The following is a 21,053-nucleotide window of genomic DNA, read 5'->3' on the forward strand; positions in this document are numbered from 1 at the left end:
CTAAGGTTTGCTCAGGATCAGTTCCCACACCTAGGCAACCTGTCGGGCCTCCCCATCATTGGTACTCAGTAAGGTCCCCAGCATAAAGGCAGTAGCTTTAAAAGTCATATTCCCACCAACGAACAAATAAATAAATACAGTATCTTAGTCTTCTTCTAATAACTTTTCATTGCATACAGGTCATTAACATGGATGCCTCTAGAAAATACATTCCAAAGGCACGTGTACTATTGTAATCAGACAATACAGCTGCATAAAACAGCTGGATATCCAAAAGTCTATAAATGCTTCTCATTGTATTTCACTTGAAAAATACACCTAAATATACCACAATATATCTAAAAATGTTGGAAAGTATTACTAGACCATCCCCATCTTCCTAATCATAATTCCTTCATATTTTTCCCCCTAAAGAAATAGTTCAAGTTCTACAAAAAGCAGTACTTCACATGAGAGAGTAACAGCTCATTAATCACTTCTTACAACTATTCTAAAATAGGTATCTTTTTACACTGAAATGCATTAACATATATAATAAACTATTTCTAGAATGTTGCATTTAAGCTGTGATTTCTTTTCAGTCTAACAATAGATCTCATCTTTACCTTCCAATGAGACACAGGTATTTCTAGAGCTTTGGTGGAAGACACGTAAAACAAACTGCCATGCTGACATTAAGAAACCTTGTAAGGAGCTGCTTATATACTAATATACTTAGTTCTGGTAAATTTTATTTCATACACCTGAAATTCCCAAGACTCCAGACAAGTAGTTTTGTTACTTAAAACAATATGAAGACATTCACATCAACACTAGTAGTGCACAGTTTATTCAGCAAGTAAAGATGCTAAATTGCTTCCCCCTGTTCCCCCAAAGAGAAGATATTGAGCACTTCAAGTGTCTTAGGGAAAGTAACTTCAGTGTTATAGCAACAGTCAGAAGTCTTGAACATTTTACTACCTAAAACACAGAGTGCACACAAATACAGCACTATAAAAGGCTACTAAAATTTATTTTCCTGCTCCATATGCCCATAAACCCACACTTTTTAATGAAGTTTTGTAGTTGCAAAATCAGGGATGATACTCTTCTACTTCAGCAAGCAGTAAATTTTAGCATACTCAGAAAAAACCAAAAAATGGGTACACAGAAGAAACATTAACATTAAAGAAACTGACTTAAATTATACACTAGGTAAGGGCACTGTGAATCAATCCTCAAATTTGAGTACTAAGTGTGACACAACTTGCAATTACTAGATTCTTAGCATTAAGAGCTATCAGAGGTTGTATGTGTGGTTTTGGTTAGTATTTCTTTTGTGATGGAAGGGTTTTGGGTTGGTTTCTAGGGTTTTTTGCTTGGTGTGTTTCATTGTGGGTATGTTGTTTAGTTTTCTTAATTAACTCATAACTTACACCTATCCAGGGTTATGAATCTCATCTATCGGTAGAACAGAGCAAAATTTCATTTAATCCAATTTGTGTAATTTTAAGAATGCAAATCACAGGGAACAGGGGTTTACAAAGACAGCACAGAGACTATGTCATATAATGATGAGGAAAAATAAACATATGTGAAGGGGAAAAATGAGATGATGTGCTGCCAGGCTCCTTACCCATTGCTGCTGTTGCTGGAGCTCCCTGATGGTATTCTCAGCTTGCTCCAGTTTAGTATTGGCCTCATCACTCTGCTGTTTGATGGTGGCCAGCTCCCGTTTTATGAGGTAGTTTTCCTCAGCCTCCTGGGCCCTTGTCACTTGTCCCTTAGGACATAATTTATTTTTTTAAGCACTTGATGACAAATCCAAGGAAAACTGCCTTTGTGTTGCTTAGCTGCTTATTTCATCAGATTGGTTTTGCAAACAACACAGAGTACAATTGGTAGAAATTTTAGGACAAGTAGTACTAAACAGCTGCTTTAGTACTTTATTACAAAGTTCAGCATCCATTTAGCAAGCACAGTTTTGTACTTGCATTCAATAAAATTCCTTTCATGCATTATTACTCAGTTGTACATGCACAGATTGAGGCTCACAATATTCAATTTCATTGTTAATACAGTGTCATAGAAACCATTTGCCACAGGAATTTGTACAAAAAAATTACAATAGGTTAGGAAAATTACTATAACGTGCAGGTATTGGGTTTATCTATTTTTAGTAAACAAAATTAAACAAGTTTCTAGCAAGATGTATTAGCTTTGTATTTATTCCAAATCAGCAAAGCAATGATAGAATACAGCATGCAAATATGCATGCATTAAAGCAGTTGGGTTTTTTTATGAGTAGGAAGAGAGTCATACAGTAAAAGACTAAAAGACTATACCTGTATCAATCTATCTGCCAAGGAAGCACTTTCCTACAAAGGAAAAATTCAGACAGGAATGAGGAAAAGGGAAACCAAAATACAAGGGGCTGATAATAGTGACAAAGAAGACCAAGAGTTGATAGAAAGAAAATGCCCAAATTCTACCCATTTTTTGTGCAAACTCTTATTGCAAAATTAACAACTCTTCATACAAATGAAGGCAACTCAGTCCAAAGATCCCAGGAAGCAACCTTTTCTGCAACAGATTTAACACAGTCCATCTGTGATACAAAAAGGTTTCAAAGCCAGATTTCTGTAACATTTAAAATTCACCTACAGGAGACTGGTTGTTTTTATTTTACTAGCTTGCTCCTGAATTAATGAAAGTTACCAAAGTTAACTATCTGATGGGATTGAACAGATAAATGCAGGACACGATCTACAGTCCCCCCACAACACGAAACAAGGCATAATTTGAGCACAGAGGGAACTCCACTAAGCACCAAGGCACTCATGCAGAACTACAGCTTCCACTAAGCTGAAGCAGGACAGTTAAATGGTACAAACTGACAGACAAGTAGGAAATGTCAACTATGACAGCTAATGTTCTGTTTTACTGAACTCTTGCACTGACTCATTCAGCAGTTCATAGATTCTCTTTTCTTGCCAAATTTTTGCAAAACAAATTTTCATTTCTGCAAACTGACAAGCCCTACCACCCTGCAGCTGCATTTAGTTTATTTCTTCTTTATCACCCCTGAAACCACTCGATTTTTTTGAACATTCTACAACAGAGAAATACTATTCACAGACCTTCTTTGTCCTTGAAGCTTTTATTAAAATGCAAGTTCAAACTAGTAAATAAGAGCTATTTCTTAGAAGTTAAGGTACACTAAGGAAATCACAACTAAATCAGATGGGTTTGAGTAAAGGAAAAATATTTTTAAAGTAAGTTAAGTTTCCAACAGAAGAATTTAATGTATTTTTCACATTTTAGGATGTTTTTCAAACACTGTGATAACGATCTTCAGGAATTCTTATTAATAGATTATATTTTCCAATTCTGAATTGTTTTAATTCCAATCAGATTGGGATAACCTGAAGGTGAATTCTGAAATTCAAAGCACAGAATTTGCAAAAGCACTAGCGTGCAGCAGTTCATCCTGGACTTTAGAATTAAAAAAGGAAAAGATTTCAAACCTCTACAAGTTAAGTATAAAAGAAGGGTATTAACTATTACATATTTACCAGGGTCATTGAAATTATTCACTACAGCTTCAAGCTTAAAGAGAGCCTACTCTTTTCCATTCATATTATAAATCTCCAATACTAGAAATAAAAGTGTTCATAAAATTGTATTGTTGGTCACAACTTTCACAATGTGCCCTTACTATGCATCTTCTCCAAACTAAATTCTGAAAACAGTTAATTAGAATTTGACACAGACCAACTTCTTCTCAAGAAACTGCATTGGGGTTTAACAACCTAAGTGTGACATCTTTCAATTATGTCACTCTTAATTGAAACATTACCATTTTCTTCCCTATGAAACATGAACAACTGTTTGCAACTCACAAGAGCATTCAATCCCATTTGTTGAAAGATGGTCTCTGTTGGCGCTTAAGAAGGGCAGGAATGCTCTCACTGCTGAGCAGAGCTGCTCAGATGCAATTTGCCACAGGAAGTGTGATAGCAGGATACAGCAGAGGCCACTGGAGAACAGTTAGCAACATATCCACAGCAGTCCTCATGTCTACTTTTGAAGTTTCAGTCAGTTACAAAAAAACCTAACAAAATTCTACTTCAGACTAAACATAAGAGAAATAAGTCTTTGAACATTCTCCGCACCAGGTACCCAGAATTGCCACAAAACCTCAAAACCACATAGAAGGAATGAATGGCAGTGTTCCTGTTTGCAGTATGAATGCTGCAACATCCCCCTGGTCATTGGTAGGTCTGTCATTTTGCCCCTACATAAAAACACCAAGCAACTTCAGATTTTCAAAACTGAGGATTCTCTCACAATGACTTTTTTCCAAACAACCAGTCCACTATTTCATGGAGTCTTCTGGACTTTGAACATATGCTTCTAATTCAGAAAGAAAACAGTACAACACAAGCTGAGTATGTAAAAATGTTTGATTTTATAATCACTAAGAAGCAGACATAACTTTGCATATTTAAAGCATTGACCTTAATTGCTCGGTGATAGCCATGTTATTTGGCTAAGCACTGCTACTAAACACCAGAGATTATCAGGAAAACAGTAAACTATAATTCTGAGATTCTGATTTCATATAATGAAGTTGCCGTCAATAAAGTGTAAATGAACAGATTAAATCTAATCCCCAGCATACTTACTTTTTCTAGTGTTTCAATGCGCTGTTTTAGGAGTCTATTTTCAGTTCGTAACCTCTGGAAGGTAAACAGTTCACAAATCCATTTCTCAAGTTATGAATTGAAAGTCTGATAAAAGCAAAGCAAACTACCAGCATTTTTATCTCATCACATCCATGAAAATCAGTAAAAATACAAAAATAATTTGTGACCTTCTTAACATCCTTTCATACTATGCCCTAGCTCAAAATGTGAGTTTAAACAGCTTGGTACAGCAAAAACAAGAACACATCTCATGTTATGTGAAAGCATCTATGCTGCATTTGCTGAAAGCTGTATGTCTGCAGGGGAACCATGAGGTTTAACCCACAGCAGACTGGACAGCCTCCCCTTCAGAAACAGGGTCAAAGTCTTCATGGTTAAGGGACATGACAGTGCACTCCAGCAGGACAGCCTAATGAGGCAGCTACAGGGTTTCCTTCATAAGAATTTATATTAACCTGTAAGGCTATACTGAGAATTGCCTCAAATGTCCCAGAAGTAAGAAAGAATTGTACTGAACTCTATACTTTACAAGTGCACTTCCTGTAGATTTCAGCATTCAGACAGAGATCAGTACCCCTCAGAAGAGGGGATTGGACATCAGATCAGTAAATGCTTTATTCTACCAGGCTAAACAGCAAACTCAAAATATGGTTCTATCTCCCCTAAAATAGTCTCTTCTGCTAAGAAGCTCTGCTAAGTCAGAAATTATTTACAGATGTCCCAAAGCAGAGCCTAGAAACAGATAGCTCTGCATTGTTTGGTTGGGGTTTCTTGCACAAATTTTGGGCTGCTTTTTCTTGGGGTGGGCTTCATGGTTTTTGTTTTGGGAAGGTTTTTTGCTTTCTCCTTTTTTGAGAGGGGAATGGTGGCAAGAATCAAGAAAGGATTTGAAATGAGTTAATATACTAGAATCTAAAGTTACAGTTGTCTTTCACATGGTTTTACTCTGTCCTGTTCTGCAGAGAGCTGTCATTTGAGCCCTGCAAATCTGTTTTCAGCTGCTGTTGCAGCAGGTATTGCTGCTACTAACTGCCTCACTGCCTGGTGCAGTAACAAACTGCCTGAAAAGGCTCCTAATACCTTTGGGCTCCCAGGTGCAACTCACAGTCATTTTTCTGAAGAACTGATGCCTCAAAAACTGACATTGAATGGCAAAATGACTAGCGGTGGACAGGAAGAAGGAAGGCTGTACCTAACTGCCTCACTAAAGTTTTATATAATACACTTGCACATCATTTCTCCCACTGTCTTTTCTCACAGAACTGGCTAAAACCACAAGGAAGAAAATCCAGATCAAACAACATGCTGTAAAAAAAAAGTGAAGTAGGAAAAAAAAGGCATCAAAAGCCTATTTGTGTCACAAAAGCAAAAAGATGCAGTGATTAGGTACATACAGGATGTAGGTCAGTTAGTAAAAAGGGAAAAATAAACTCCACTGGCAGCTTGGCTTTTTTCCCCCCAGTCTGTATTAACTGCAAAAGCTCCAAAAGAAAAAGTGACTACAGACAGAAGATGCCACAATTTGGGTCCAATCCATAAGAAAAATCAAGATCCTAAAACCAAAGACAAGCCACCCAAGTGCACTCTATGAAGTCCATCTTAACACGTGTCATACAAACCTCCTGTGTGGAGCACCTACACCTAAACCAGCACATTTGGAACCTCTGATAAATGAGGGCATCTATTATTAAGCTTTTGTCAGCAGGAAATACTAAAAAAATAAGTACAGCAGGTCCCCAAAGATTTTTTTAATGTCCACCGGAAGTATCAATAATTTCACTGTAAGTGTCCTTTATGAACAGACATCCCAAATATAAATGCTGAAAGAATTTGGGGGTCTTAATTATGTCTTGCTACATGCACAGATCAAACATGTAATCCCCCCATCTAGGAATTAAACTTATTAATAATAAATTTGTTGAGGGCTCCTTACTTTAATTTCAACTTGTTCTTCCATTTCTTTTGTCTTTATTGTAGTGTATTCTTTTTCTAGCCTAAAAATTAGAAATAGTAAATTATGATCAGAAACACTGTGGATAATTTACTTGTTGGTGTAATACCTAACAAATAACAGTAGAACAGAGATATAGATTATTGATATTTCCTCTCAAATGCACTCCTGTAAATGCTTAGACTAAACCTTAAATTTAACACAAATTTCAGCAGATATGAACAGACTGAACCAGCATTCTGAAGTGCAGGAGCTTGCCTGGAAACATTACACTGGCAGCAATTTGGAGCTACTCTGCAATAACCCCTTTATGCAATACAGCCATCAATTCAATAGATTCAGCCAAAAGAAATCAGAGCTTGGAAAGCCTGGAAGACAAAGATGCAAAGAAATCTGAGAAAAATACCTTAAATATAAACCAATTTTAGCCTTTCCCCAGCAAACCAAATGAAAAAGGCAGCAAGAAAAACCCACAAGCTGAGATAATGTCTCTATAGAAGGCAGATCAGGAAGTTCAGACTTGGAATGGTGAATTTTCAACTGCATACATTTGTACTGGTTTGCAAAGAAAATATTTTTCCTGAAAGCTTTGTAATTACTCCTTTTTTAGAGAAGACTGTTCATTCTACTGATCATAGGCTGCTGACAGAAAAATAAAAGAAAAAGATTGACAAATTCAGTTTGGAAAACCCTGGACACAGCCAGCAGTGCAACAACGAACACAGGATACTTTACAACCAATGGGTGACCCAACAAACTCAACCCTGGCAAATCACACTATCTGCAGCTTGCTAATCAAAACAGAATTTACCAAAGGCAGAAGAGACATGCAAATAACCTTAACAACAACAACAACTACTAGTGGTATTCTCAAGATTTCAAACCCCACATGAAAGTTTTTTTACTGTTGTCAATGTTACTACAAAGTTTTATCAATTTCTATTTTAAACAGCACTAATTTTGACTATAAATGCACTCTTTAGCACCATGATTATTCTTCCAGTTCCTGAGAACTAAAATCTTCAGAATTTAGGCCAGATCACAAAAGTTTCATCTCCTTTCACCCCGAACAAAACCAAAACAATCTCTCCTCCCACCAGAGAAAACAACCCCCTACCCAACCTTCCTATTCAGTTCCTTTTTACAGAAGTGCTGTAACTCCCCATAACTCAAATGCCTTTTTAATTATTTCTGTAAATGAGATATAGCTTTATTATATTTAAGAAAAATAGCAAATACTACTTTAGAATCTTTTTTTTTTGCAGACAGAACTGCAATTTTAACTGTTTATATAGTATAAAATCCCCTAAAAATGTAAAGATGGAAAATTCAAAATGAAACACTGATTAACAATTCTTAAGGATAAACAAACAGTAACTTGGTAACAGTATAACATATTTTCTCAAAACGTAATACCTACTTTTTCATCTTTTTTGCATTGTATTTGACTTGGTAAGATGCTTGGATTAATTTGTCTGGACCACTGTCAAACTGATGTGGAATGACCTTTTGAAAGTGCTAAAAGCAATCAGAGCACAAGATTACATATAATTAAGAGCTGCAAGGAAATACACACACTGCACATGTCAGATATCTCTTAAAATTATTATAACCATAGCTTACCTGTAACATTCCTTCCATGTCAAGTTGCAGTAATTCTGCCTGGTTCATCTGAAGTAATGCTAACCCTACCCGAAATACTATCTCTAAACCCTGAAAAGAGAAGTCAAAAAATATCCAACAATTACTCATGCCATTGTCAACAGCACAGAGCTTTTCTACTATTTACTAACATTGGAAATCTCACTCAACTAAGCACAAGTAAAAGGGCTACTGAAAAAATCTCTCAACAAATTGCTTCTGTGGGTTTTTTTTTTATTCCAAGGACAAGCAATCTGCTATTTGTCCTGACGCCAGACATCTCCCTCAGAGAAGTTAGTGATGAGGCAAAATCTCGAATGACAGGAATTCTCTAGGTCAGCTCTATCTACCATTTTAAGTATATCTAGTAGAAAAATCCCCAGTACTTCTCACAAAAGCTATTTTAATTTCAGACACAGTACAATGCAGTTAAACTACTGGGGGGGGAGGGGGGGGGAGTAATGTCTCACTATATACCCCATCTTGGACTTTCCTGAGGGCAAGCTGAAAGGATCCACCTTTGACTTACTGCTTTCTCAAAGCTGACTGCAGGCCAAGCATAAGCTATGATTTATTACTAGTTACAATTGTGCAAAGCTCTAATCCTAAACACAGCACAGGTATCTTTGTCTTAATGACACTGAATAACTCCCTAAAGTTCTTTGGCACTCATCATCATTTGGACAATAAAAAGAACTAACACTCCCCCTTCTTGGCTTGCATATCCCTAATGAACTCCAACTTTGGCCTGAAAGCAGCATTAGTTTCCACTGCAAACTCACCACAATACTGAGGAATGGATGTCCCTGCTGCATGCAATGCTAGTGCACTGCATCCAGAAAGAACAGATTTGGGAGCACTTCAACAGGCTTAGAGCACAAAGCCACACACAATATCAACATTCAGTGACTTGGCTGCTCTTCCTGGACAAACTGCACACACACAGACACCTTCCCTTAAAATAATCTGATCAGTATAAGAAATAAAAAGCAAGACTGTGAGATTTGTCCATCATGATGGGATTTATACCACTCCCTAAATAACTGCTTTCAATAGCTACTCTTGAAATATAACATATGACTATATTTAGTAGTTACCTCAGACATAAAGATATCAAATATTCTCGTTGCAATTGGTAGTGGAAAAGTTGTAAGGAATATAGTTAAAAACCATGATGATGCATACATAGAAGTGTGAAAACTCTGAGACTGAAAGTGCACATAAAGTTCTGGAAGATGTTCCTGGAAAAGAAGGGGAATAAAACACACAAGTATGTAAAACTTCTGCTACGCTTCTGCTTGTAGTTTAAATGCAGATGTGTTTTTGACAAATTTGAATACAAGAAAGTAATTGATACTTAGTACAGATAGGAGCTGTCTGTACTAGCAACAGGACTAGGAAAAATATGACTCATCATTATCAAGAACCATGCAACTGAAGTCCCAATACAGAATATCCTATAGAGTATCTACCCTGCAAAGCAGATAACAAAAACACTTCCTGATCCTAAGGGGAAGTCAAGCTTGTAAATCCCTGAGTAATAACTAGAATGGGCTACTAAAAAGAGCTGAAAAATCTAAGGCTATGTGGTATCTCACCCTTGACCACCACATTAGAAACTGGATCACAAAACAGAAACCTATTTTTCTCCATCAGCCTGACCAGGAAGAACCTGCATTCCAAATCTGGAAATTATTTCAATTCTCAATATGAGGGTACCTCCCAATTTCCATCTTTTAAGATACTATAAATTGACTATGAAGACTTTGATTTTCAGAGTCTTCAATCCAAATAGAATTAAACATCCATCTGCTTAAACTGCAGTAATACAAATCCTCATACTTCAGTGTTTCAAGCCAGTCACTGCCTGCCAAAGGTTAAAGAAAAATTGCTCACAGAGCCACATGCATTTACTTGTGAAGTTCTGAAACTAGCTACTGTCAAGAGTGCAGCCTGTTAGCCAACAGACATGCCTGCTCTTGAGCTGTAACTCCCAAGTTTCTTATTAATAGTTACTGAAGAGCAAGTTTGACAGATTTTGTATGTACCTGTATCATGCATTCAAACTGGTACATACAAAGGCCCAGTTCAGCCATGCTTGGTTTAAAGAGTTCTCGTAGTCTGTAATCTTGCATTAATTTAACAAACACACAGAATGCCTCTTCTTCTGGCATCTATATCAAAAACAAAAAAGCACAGTAAAAACTCTGGACAAACAATGATATATCAGAGTAAATGCCTGGGAGGATTTAGGGTTGGGGTTTTGTGTGTGTGTGCATGTACACGAAGTGGAGCTTTTTTCTTGGTTGTTGTTTTCTTTGTTTTGAGGCTTTTGTTTTGTTTAAGGGATTTACAGTCAATTACTCTAATTAACTTTTGTATATATTAAATTCTAGCAAATAATTTCTAAACTGAAATGGAAGTCTGTAAGTTTCTTACTATATACCCTACTTTGTCATAAACCAAAAACCAATAATACAAAGGAAGCTTTAAGATAATCAAGTCAACTGCGTAGTTTCATTTGAACTCTAAGGAGATTCCACGTAATAGAAGAGAAATAAGAAGTTAATTTATTTTTGAAATATCACTCACCAAAATAGCTTGCAAGCCTGCAATTCTACCTTAGCTCTGAAAAACAAATACATTCTCCCACTCCAGTATAAGTATCTTGGCAAATAGAATGACACATAGTAAATCTCATTTTATTTCCAGACTAAACAGCTGCCCTTGACAGCTCCATTGTAACAAAATTATGAAGGAAAACAATTGCAAAAATTCCCAATAAACCACCACAATATATTATGCATTCTAGCATGGATTTAAAAGGTTCACATTTTTTAAAATATTTTTACCTGCATAAGCAGTAATCCAACTATAAAAGCGCTTCCTTGACAGTATCCAACCTCACGATCCACCAAAGAGTAAGCCTGAAAAATAAAGTTAAAACTCTCAACAATTAAAACCTCATTATCAATGAAAAGTAATCATGGCTCATCCTGCTATCTTGTTAATAACTTATTCTTCCTCTCCCCAAATCCAACAAGGGCGGACATCCTATCCAGAAATTTTAGTCAGAGATTCTAGTTTCTACCCGCTGCCACAAACTCTGCTCTCTGAGCACATACAAAGCTAAACTAAGGAATACCTATCAAAAACACAGGCAGTTTTCAACTACAGGAATTTGGTAAAAGATAAGAGAGACCACTGGCATACAAATCTCACAAAGTACTACTTTTATGGGAGACAGACCAGACAATGAAACAAGTTGTCTTCAGAAAAAATGTGCTGCAGTTTTATTTACAGATGGATGAAATGTGGTGATCTTCATGCAGGTGGCATCTTTGTTTTAGAATTATGGAAATTACTATGGTTTGGAAACCTGCCAACTTTTCTGTTGAAACCATGTTCTATGGAAAAGTCTGACCTTCAAAGTTTAACCTCAAGTGAAGACTAAGTGATGCAAACAATGCTACATTGGCATTTTCATTTTATGTTTGGGCACTGGAACAACTGCACATTAGCTTGTACCTGCCATGTGCACTTCAGAAATATCTGCACAGAATACTAGTTCTGATTGCCAATGTTCTTGTCCCAGGCAACACTGTTTACTTTAATTCATGGCACACTTCATTCCATTACACAATCACCAGTAAGTATGTGGCTTTGTTTTAATGCCAACTTGGTTTTACCTTGTGAGATATAAAAAAACTTAAAGGAATGCCATCAAAACTAAAATGGGATTTGTTAAACCATCCCAGTGTCTACAGTTTAAAAAAAACCTCATAACACATGAAACTGGTGCAAGTTCTCTATATACAAGGCAATCCAAGCTGGTGCATGTTCTTGCTAATATATTCTCAAGGGCTGAAATACCAACTCACCTTCATCACGTTGAACAAGACCTCCTGCCCAAGGCTATCTTTTTCTTTGAAAAAATCATGCTCAGGGTATGTTCTAGCAATGTCCCTTCTTATTAATTTTTCACAAGGAGATGTCATTTTTAAAAGCTCTGAATACTGATCCTTAATTGGCATGCTTTGAGCACTGCATAAAAGTTGCCAAACAATTGCTCTGAAGTGATGAGGTATCCCTTTTCGAACCAGCTCCTAAGGCACAAAGAGACAATTCATATTTCCTGAAAATATTACCAAAAAAAACCCTAGAGAAAAAACTTAAAATCAAGTTACTCACAATTTCAGAAAAAAAATTTACAACATGGCAAATACTCCTCATACAGTTTATAACATCAAATTTAGTGGGATTAAGTTCACAAAAGTAAACAGTCTCTGAATCATTTCTAGTGGCTAAATTAGCTACTGAAAATAGTTCCTTACCCATGGCAACCTATGTGAAAAACAGAATATTCAAATAATTTTATACAAGAACTTCCATTAAACAGAACTTAATACAATGATGTCTATATTTCATGAAAGATTACTGAAGATAACACCTTTAATATTTGTAGTCATTGAGACATAAGAAATCATGACTAAAAATTACTTCCAAGATAGGTAAATGACAAAAAGAACTAACTGTAGCACAGTCAACTGCAACAAAAAATTTGCACAGTACAGCTATCATTTAACAAACTTGACAAGTTGTATCCAATTTCTCTGGTGTGCCAGGATTTCCAAGTTATCTTCTAAGAAGTATTTAAATGCAGTTTCAGTTTCAGACAGTGCACTAAGAAAACATTAAGTTTACACCAACTAAATTAACTAAATTTACTTTAGCTTTTGAAAAAAAAAAATTCTGCTAGGTATTATACAATTCAAACATGCCCAGAGGAGTACAGCTAAGAACCTGTTACTTGTCCTTTAAGAAATCACAAGGACAAGCAGTCTTGCTGCTTGATCTGAAAACTGAGAAAGAAGCATTATTCAGGAATTTAACAGGCTCTTGGTGGTATGTTCTGCAACTAGAATCACTCTGACCTAGAAAATTGTCTCTTCAAGATTATTTCCTTTTTGTACCTTAAGAATTGTTATGAAGTATTCAGTCTCCTAAAGGCTAATTTCTTTCATTATTATTTATTCTGAATCTAGAGTAACCTCCTATTCTGCAAACCTTCCTCTTCTTCCTGTTTGTTCCACATATTTCTCCTACTTCTCCAACATTACAATTAATTCATGCAACACTGATAACTTTCAACGAGACTCTTCCTTTCAAGTTTTGTTTTACTTAAGCTCAAACTCTGCTGCAGGAGTTTTGCATCACTGACCTCCATTTGTGAATATTCCTATAGCTCTCAATCCATCCTTCTTCAGAACCACCATAGTAATGCCACTCCAACTATTTATCCTGTCTACAACATAACACCAAGATGTTTTTCCTAAAAGACTGTCAATCCAAGACAAGAACCCTAATACATCAGCTTTCCACAACTGTATCTACCTATCCTTTGCCAACAACACAACTGGACTGTACATCAGCCATCTAAAGCCTCAAGAGCACTAATAAAGCAAGAAACTTCTTGCTAATGCCTCGTTAATGTACCTCCTTGACAAAGTAATAGAGTTAATCCCTCCAACTTTCCTAAAAGGAACAGCAGGAAAGACATCTACTGGCCATGCCATGTGAACCAAACAGCAGGACTTGAGTCATCCTTCAGAAGTGTTCCATAAACAAGAAGCAAGTTCTGAAGTGGATTGAGAAATGTAAAGGATGGAACACATCATCTTTGGAGGAAAGTATAGACACTTATGCCTAAAACCTAAAAACTTACCAGATTTCTAATAACCTAAGACCAGCTTTTACAGCCAGGACAAAAAAACACCTATGCTGCTACCTATTTATCTACTGGCACAATCAGGGAATATGTGTGGATGTTCTGATATTCCATCATAAATGCAGACTCACAATTAAGGTTGACTTTCAACAAAAAAATACTGCGAATTATTTAACAGCAAATGAAAACATGGCTGGTTTTCAATATATTAGTCAGCAATATATAATTACATATTCCCTGAAAGTTAGTCAAATACTCCTCAAATTGTACTTGGGCAGCTGTAAAAACAAGTGACACTCGTGACACTTGAAAATGTTCAAACAAATTCTAACTGACCAGATCTTCTTATTACCACCTCACTTTTCCTTTCTCTTGCCAGATTCCTGTGGCCTTCTTTTCATGGCCCTTTGGAACACCTTTCCAGAAACTGCTTTCCCTATGTAAGCAGGAAATCTTTAGTTCATTTTCTTCCCTTGTTTCCTCTCTCAAGTCATGTTCTCTTCACAACTGCTCCATACAAAAGATACTTTACTTTAGCCCATTGTTCTGCCTTCCCACAACCTATTCATAGACACACATTTCAAACTGTTCAAAAGACCCTGACACATTTGTATTCCGCACATAAAACTACAGACTACAGCCAATAAAGAACCAAAGCAGAACAGACTTGCCTGCTAACAAAAAAATCCCACGCTGTTCTGCTTGCTGCCACTGAAACATGGATATGTTCAAATGCACTAAATGCTTTTTGGTTTGAATTTACAGTGTAATTGAAACCCACTTCTGTACATGACCACAACTAACCCAGACTGGACACACTGGACAAAGTTCATCCAATCCATCCAGAATTTAGAAACTATGTGTTCTTCTGTCTAAGGTCATCTCTGGGGTCAACACACTTGGCAAGCACAAAACCTAAACTCATCGTAGCCTTTGAGCAGAATTATCAGCTCCCCTATTAAGAATGCTTTAAAGAGAGCTGCTCAGTACACAGCATACACATATGGGATCAGAGCATGAAGCTATCAAATGCCCTTCTGCTGATCTTCAGTAATTCCATTTTTGGAAACATGAAGCTAATCATCCCGGCACTCATGGAAATGCCTCATCAGAGGTAAACTGCAAGCTTTAGTATTCAAGAAAGTAAACGCATCTGGTTTTCAGCAGGAGACATTTGCTGGGTGACAGCACATAGGAAGGTTACAAAGGAAGCACCAAGGCTTAGGGATGGAAGTTTGTATTACATATTAATTTAAAAAGAATAAGCCCATCACAAGGATAAAACAGTACCATTTATATCACATTAAAAATAAATCCAAAAACCAGTTTCCAACTACCTTAACTTGCTTTTCTTTCTTTTTCCGTACATCTTCCCATTCATTCACAATCCGCCCCCACAGGATCCACGAGTCTTCTTCAAGATGGCTGAGATTGCTAGAAGCTGATGAACTAGATACAAGGGAAGATCCACTATTTCTTCTTGACCCATTTACTGATCGTAAGGATTTGCTATCTGTTTCCAAAAGCCTGCAAAGAAAGCACACAAATTCAAGTTCTTCTAATCAAAGGATGGCACTATTAGTTGTTTTCTTGACAAAGAACACACCCAGAGGTTCAGTGAAACAGTTTCACCAGCATCCATTTGGACTAAATGAGAAAAGAACCATTCAATGTTACTGCTTTCTCTTGAGATCTCAAATAAATCTGCAGATAGAACAGTTCACACTGCAGCATTTTAAGAAACAGATAAAAATGTCACCCACAGCTGTCATGCATCAGACTGACAAAGAAAACCTAAGGAAGTTAAATATCCTCAATGATAACAGCAAATGTCACAGAACTTTAAAAAATACTCATTTAAAAGACAAAAAATTAACCTCCTATAAGTCTACCTGATTACACTTTTTGAAAATTGACAGTATAAATAAAAACAGAACAATGAAAACATCTGAAGCAATTTTAAAACAACTGATGATTGCTGACAACTGTTCACAAACCAACACAGTGTTTTATAAAGGCACAGGAGAAATCCCAGACCTGCAGCCCAAGGACGAGGCAACACAAGTGACTGGTAGAGCTAATGAATGTGCCATTAAAGTGAGGAGCTCAAACGTGAGAACCTCTGGGGCTGCCCAGTAGCAAAGTACAAACAAAGATGTGTCCAGTGCCAGACAAGTTCCTGAGGAGACCTTCCTGTGTGCTGGCTGCTGTGGCCATGGACTTGGCAGAAAGGCAATGTTTTGTTTATCCTCCACTAATATCGAGCTTCATAAGCAGGGGAAATTTTTTGGACCATGTGTTAGGTAACAGCAAGAATTCAGACTAACTTGGAAGTCTTTCACTATACCATGAGTTTCATTTGTGCTTTAACTTCTAAGAATTCCAAAATCAGAGCCATGTGGTTGAATAATTTCTCAAAAATTAGTACAAAAGTTAATCCCCCAGCATTTCAGCAAGGTCAGGTTATGTTTTAGATATTTAACAAACTGCAGCCCAAAGGATATTGTATCTGAGATGGTACAGAAATCTCAGAAATACCTAATATTTAATAATACAGAAATACCTACAATATTTAAGCTCTCTGCTACAATGAAGTTATTTATACTGGCTTTCCATGTTCCCAGCTTTCACCTACTGGTGTTTATGAAAGCAAGGGAAAAAGTAATTTAAGTCATTAAGATAAATAGCACAGTTTCTGCAGCAGTATTTTGTTTGGAAAAGAGTTAAAGGGTAAAAATAAAAAAAAAGGAAAAAAAAAGCCTTTTCAAGACAAATTTTCATTTGGGATTTTATTTTAAAAATTCAAATAATTTTCCATTTATTAATGGAATGCATAAAATCTAGTTTTAAAGAAAATACTTTAAAAATCTACTTCAAATGTTTAGAAACCTGGCTTATACTGATCCATAATGAAAAATTAGTTTGAAACTCTCTCAATCCAAGACAATAGCTCAAAACCAAATTCAAAGTAATCACAGAGGAAAAAGCATAGATTAAACATTAAGATTATAAAAACAAAGTTCTAATGAGACACTTCCAGTTTTCACAGGTTTCTGTAGAATTATACTAAGTTTCTGTAATTAGACCTTACCTGGATAAACTCATTGTCCTTAGATTTGAAAACAGGAAGTTCTGTTCACAGTAAGTTGCAAGTTCTGTGACGTTTAGTCACTGTTTTCTTTCATTTAAAACTTTATAAATGATTTACTAATGCCAAACTGTTCCATCAGGACTCTGGACTGAGCTTCCTCTTTATTCTGTGGGGACTTCCAGTATAATTAGATTACAGAATGCTACAAGACATAGCTTGAAACAATTTGAGTTCTTCTCTTTTCTAACTGTTACCTAATTCATATTCTCCTTCTGACAAAAAAGCTCACAAAAAACCCAAAACCTTTACAAACATCCACAGCAGCAATTCTTCCAGCAAGCAGAAAGAATGGTTCCCTGTGAACAGAGTACAATTGTCAACAAAGTGCCACTGTGCTAAACTGCAGATGCAAACTGTCCTGCAACTACAGTGCAGCCAGCAAAGAGCATCGAATTTCAGTATTAAAGGGCAGTACCTCACCAGCAAGGACACACTGGATAGGGCAGGCTCCAAAGAGAATTCACACACAAGACTAGTGTGGGACTAACACCACGTCTGGCTAAAAGGAAATAAAACCAGACAAGATTGGCTAGTTTACTTGCTAAATGAAGAAAGCTGACTTGAGACAGAAAGCCCAAACTCACATTCTTCTTTCAACAAGCCAGGCAATCTGACTGCAGGCCTTAATGAGAAGGCTCTAGATGTAAAGACATTACACTCCAACATAGATAAGCAGTCCAAAGAACAGTTTGCTTTTCAAATACAAGTTAGTTGTTCTAGTAGTGAACAGACTAGAAAGCCTCAGATTAAATGCAAATTACCTTTCTAAAAAAAGCACTATTTAACCATTTTTCTGCTTCTTTTGATAATTTTTCATTTGCACAGCAAAAATTAAATGGAGTTCATCTTTGAAGACAAGGAAGAGTGTATGAGGTGGTTCTAGAAGCTTCCTTCTATAGTCAAAATCTGAACAGATGTATCAAATTCCCTTAAAATTGTGGTGCTATCAGGCTGCAGAATGCAGACATAGGAGAAGACATGCCTGGTGACACACAGGCATTGCCTCTCCTCCCCCCAGTTACTCGCTTCCTCCACTGAAAGTTACTACCCTCCCTCAGAAGTGACTCAGCAGGGAAAAAACCAAACAAATAAACAAACCAACTAAAACAAGCCCCAAGCCAAAAAACCCCTCCCAACCAAGAATATTTAAAAAAAACCAAAAAACACACACAAAAAAACCACAACCAAAGAAAACCACACAAAAATCCACCAAAAAGAAACCTCCTCTCCCCCAAACCCACCAACCAACCAAAAAAAACCAAAAGCAAAAAGCCTCCAAAGAAAACCCAACCCAATCAAAAATAGAGTACCTCAACTGCCTCAGTGCCAAAGCCAGCACTCTCCTAGAAACTGGAACAGAAGCTAGTTTGAGCTAAATTATCAAACCTTCACTACAGCTCAGAGATAGCCATCTCCAGGAAGTAACAAAGCCCTGCAGCTAACTGCCAAGTCTAAAAATCTGCTTGGAGCTCAAGTTGTTAACAGCCAACCTCTCAAAAATTACTGAAACATACTTATCATATATAACCAGATTTTGCAAAAGGATAGATGACTTAGGAGTCCTGCCTCAAAAATGCAAATGAGTATGGCTTCTGGAAATTCAGCATTGAGAAATTATACGGTCCAATTTCATTTCTTAGTGATCTTGTGAATTTGCATCATTGCGCACATCAAGAGCAACTGATACACCTGAAAGTTGCATCTTCAATTGTACATGGTGCAGATAAATAGGCACATGGAAAGACTACCATGAAAACTGTTTCTATACATAAAAAAGCAAGATGGACACAAAAAAAACTGATCAGGAATTTACTTTTAATTAATTTAAGATATTATGCATCAGGCACCACTAGTGTAACAGCAAGAAGGTGGCTGAACATGGTTCTATCTCTCTACATAGCAAGTTATGTAGCTGAAACAAGAATTGGATAAAAGTGGGGAAAAAAATAATTGAGAAAGCTTTAAGATTTCAAGAAACTAATAGAAATTATTGTTATGATCTTAGAAGGTAAGAAGGTTATACACAAGTCTCATCCCTAGGATACTTTAAATTGGATACTAAAAATCATAGTGTAATTTCTTACTATAAGAGGCAGCTATAAACACTCCTATAAAACCAGTTGAGAAAAACACCTTCTAGAGTGTCACAAAAACATAACTTGTAAAAACACAGCACAAAAATACAAATTCTTAAACCTTTGGGCTTTCAAATTGAAGTGCAGTGCCATTAAATTTTTAACTAATTCCGCTTTAACAGCCTCTATGCTACAATTGCAATAAACCAATTTAGTCTCATTACTGTACTTTGAAGAGCAAAAAGTTTTCCATTCACCTGTTCTGTTCCTCAAGTTTAGCCAGTAATTCCAAGTCGTCGGGGCTGAGCTGTGTCGGTGAGGATGGTGAGAGGGCGGGTGTGGACAGAGTGGTGGAGGGGGATGTGGTGTGGAGGGAGGCAGATGGACTCGCCACCTGGCTGGCCATTTGACTGACGGTGTGCGACACCGTGTTCTTCACCCATGAGAGAGTGGAGCTCAGCTTGCCCGCAACCTTGTCTGTCGCCACCTGTATCGACACAAAGAACAGGATGCAAAAGTTGTCCTTTTTAAACTCCTTTTTCCAGCAAACCTCCTGCATCCAACAAAGGAAGAAATATACAATATGCACAAACCAACACCAAGATTATTTATTTCTCCAGGAGCCCAAGGCTGTCAGAAGTAACACAAGCATCACCAGCAATACAGTATTATAGAAGGAACATGCAAGTATGTTGCTAATCCACAAAGACAAACCCAGAGAAACTCCTGATGTATACTCACAGAGCTCATCTCTGCAGTACAGAAATACCACAGGATCCAGGATCAGCTCCGACTTTCCATTATAAAAATAAATAGAAATAAAAGCTTATTTTAAAACATCTTGATAAACTAAAATAATGGCACAGAAACTGTAGAAATACAGATATAGAAACAATCAACTACTTAACTGATAGACACTGAAGCAGAATATCATCAGTGCAACCCCCCAGACCACCCACTGCTCACCTTCACTAATCCCTAAAGGGCCAGGACAAGGAGCAGGGCTGCCACATTTCTGATGTACACCAGAATCCTCTAGCATTGCCAGCGTGCAGAAAACAGTCACCAAGAATCTATGCCCATAAATCTACAACAGCTCAAAATCTCACAGTAAGGCATCAATCACACTTTTCTTTCCTCACTTTCTCTTCAGGTCACTCCTACACCAAGTGCCCTTGATCCCCAGTCCCCCTACCAGTGCCTGGACAGACCCCAGGGTTTTGAGGAAAAAGCAAGAGGTGCTGATGGAGTCAGGAAAGCAGTGGGCCTGGGAAAGCAAAGGTTAACTGGTGCTGATCATTATCTGCTGCTACTTCTTGACCAGTGCAATGAACAGAAGAGCAGCTGCTGGAGGCATCTTCCAGTGAACCCCTCACTAAAGCTTCCCTTCAGCATCTGAAAATATAAGAGGCTTCGACCTCAGTAAGTCAGAGTTTAATCCTTCTCCAGCCCAACTCAGAGGAAATCCAGGTGCACCTTAGAGGAAGAGCTAACTGCCTAGCAAATGTTAAAATTTGGCAAAACCAAGGCTGAAGAGGAATTTCTGAAGTGGTGTTGCTGGTAACTATATATTTTGAACTTTACCGATTTCCTCAAAACACTGAATTACACAATGCCACAAAGAATTCTGCAGTACAGCCTATAAATAATTACTAAGATACTAAAGACACTGAGTTACAGGGAAGAAAAAATCCTTTCCCAAGATCCTCTAATAGAATCTAATTAAAGCAAAATTTCAACTGAAATAAAAAACTCCATCTCATCATACTGTGCATTTATCTGAAGCACAATATATAGACTTAGTGACTGATTGCTGAAA

The 21,053-nt window shown here is 37.0% G+C and overlaps 1 protein-coding gene across 7 annotated transcripts in view; it reads right to left on the bottom strand.

Moving 5' to 3' along the window:
* Positions 1-21,053, bottom strand: part of EVI5 (ecotropic viral integration site 5) — a 70,512-nt gene that overhangs the window by 39,775 nt on the left and 9,684 nt on the right. For 3 of the 7 annotated variants that reach the window (XM_030953556.1, XM_030953559.1, XM_030953562.1), the window contains exons 2-14: positions 19,976-20,027; positions 19,492-19,721; positions 15,346-15,535; positions 12,162-12,386; positions 11,133-11,207; positions 10,329-10,454; positions 9,378-9,521; positions 8,263-8,352; positions 8,060-8,157; positions 6,622-6,682; positions 4,668-4,721; positions 2,325-2,357; positions 1,616-1,762 (exon numbers count right to left, since the gene is read on the bottom strand). In XM_030953556.1, coding sequence (XP_030809416.1) covers positions 1,616-1,762; positions 2,325-2,357; positions 4,668-4,721; positions 6,622-6,682; positions 8,060-8,157; positions 8,263-8,352; positions 9,378-9,521; positions 10,329-10,454; positions 11,133-11,207; positions 12,162-12,386; positions 15,346-15,535; positions 19,492-19,721; positions 19,976-19,984 — 1,482 coding nt within the window. In that variant the 5' untranslated portion in view covers positions 19,985-20,027. The remainder of the gene's footprint in view (positions 1-1,615; positions 1,763-2,324; positions 2,358-4,667; positions 4,722-6,621; positions 6,683-8,059; positions 8,158-8,262; positions 8,353-9,377; positions 9,522-10,328; positions 10,455-11,132; positions 11,208-12,161; positions 12,387-15,345; positions 15,536-19,491; positions 19,722-19,975; positions 20,028-21,053) is intronic. The other 4 variants (XM_030953563.1, XM_030953558.1, XM_030953557.1 and 1 more) reach the window with 3 other exon arrangements.

This window comes from Camarhynchus parvulus, chromosome 8 (genome assembly GCF_901933205.1).
Source record: "Camarhynchus parvulus chromosome 8, STF_HiC, whole genome shotgun sequence".
Classification (NCBI taxonomy): Eukaryota; Metazoa; Chordata; class Aves; order Passeriformes; family Thraupidae; genus Camarhynchus; species Camarhynchus parvulus.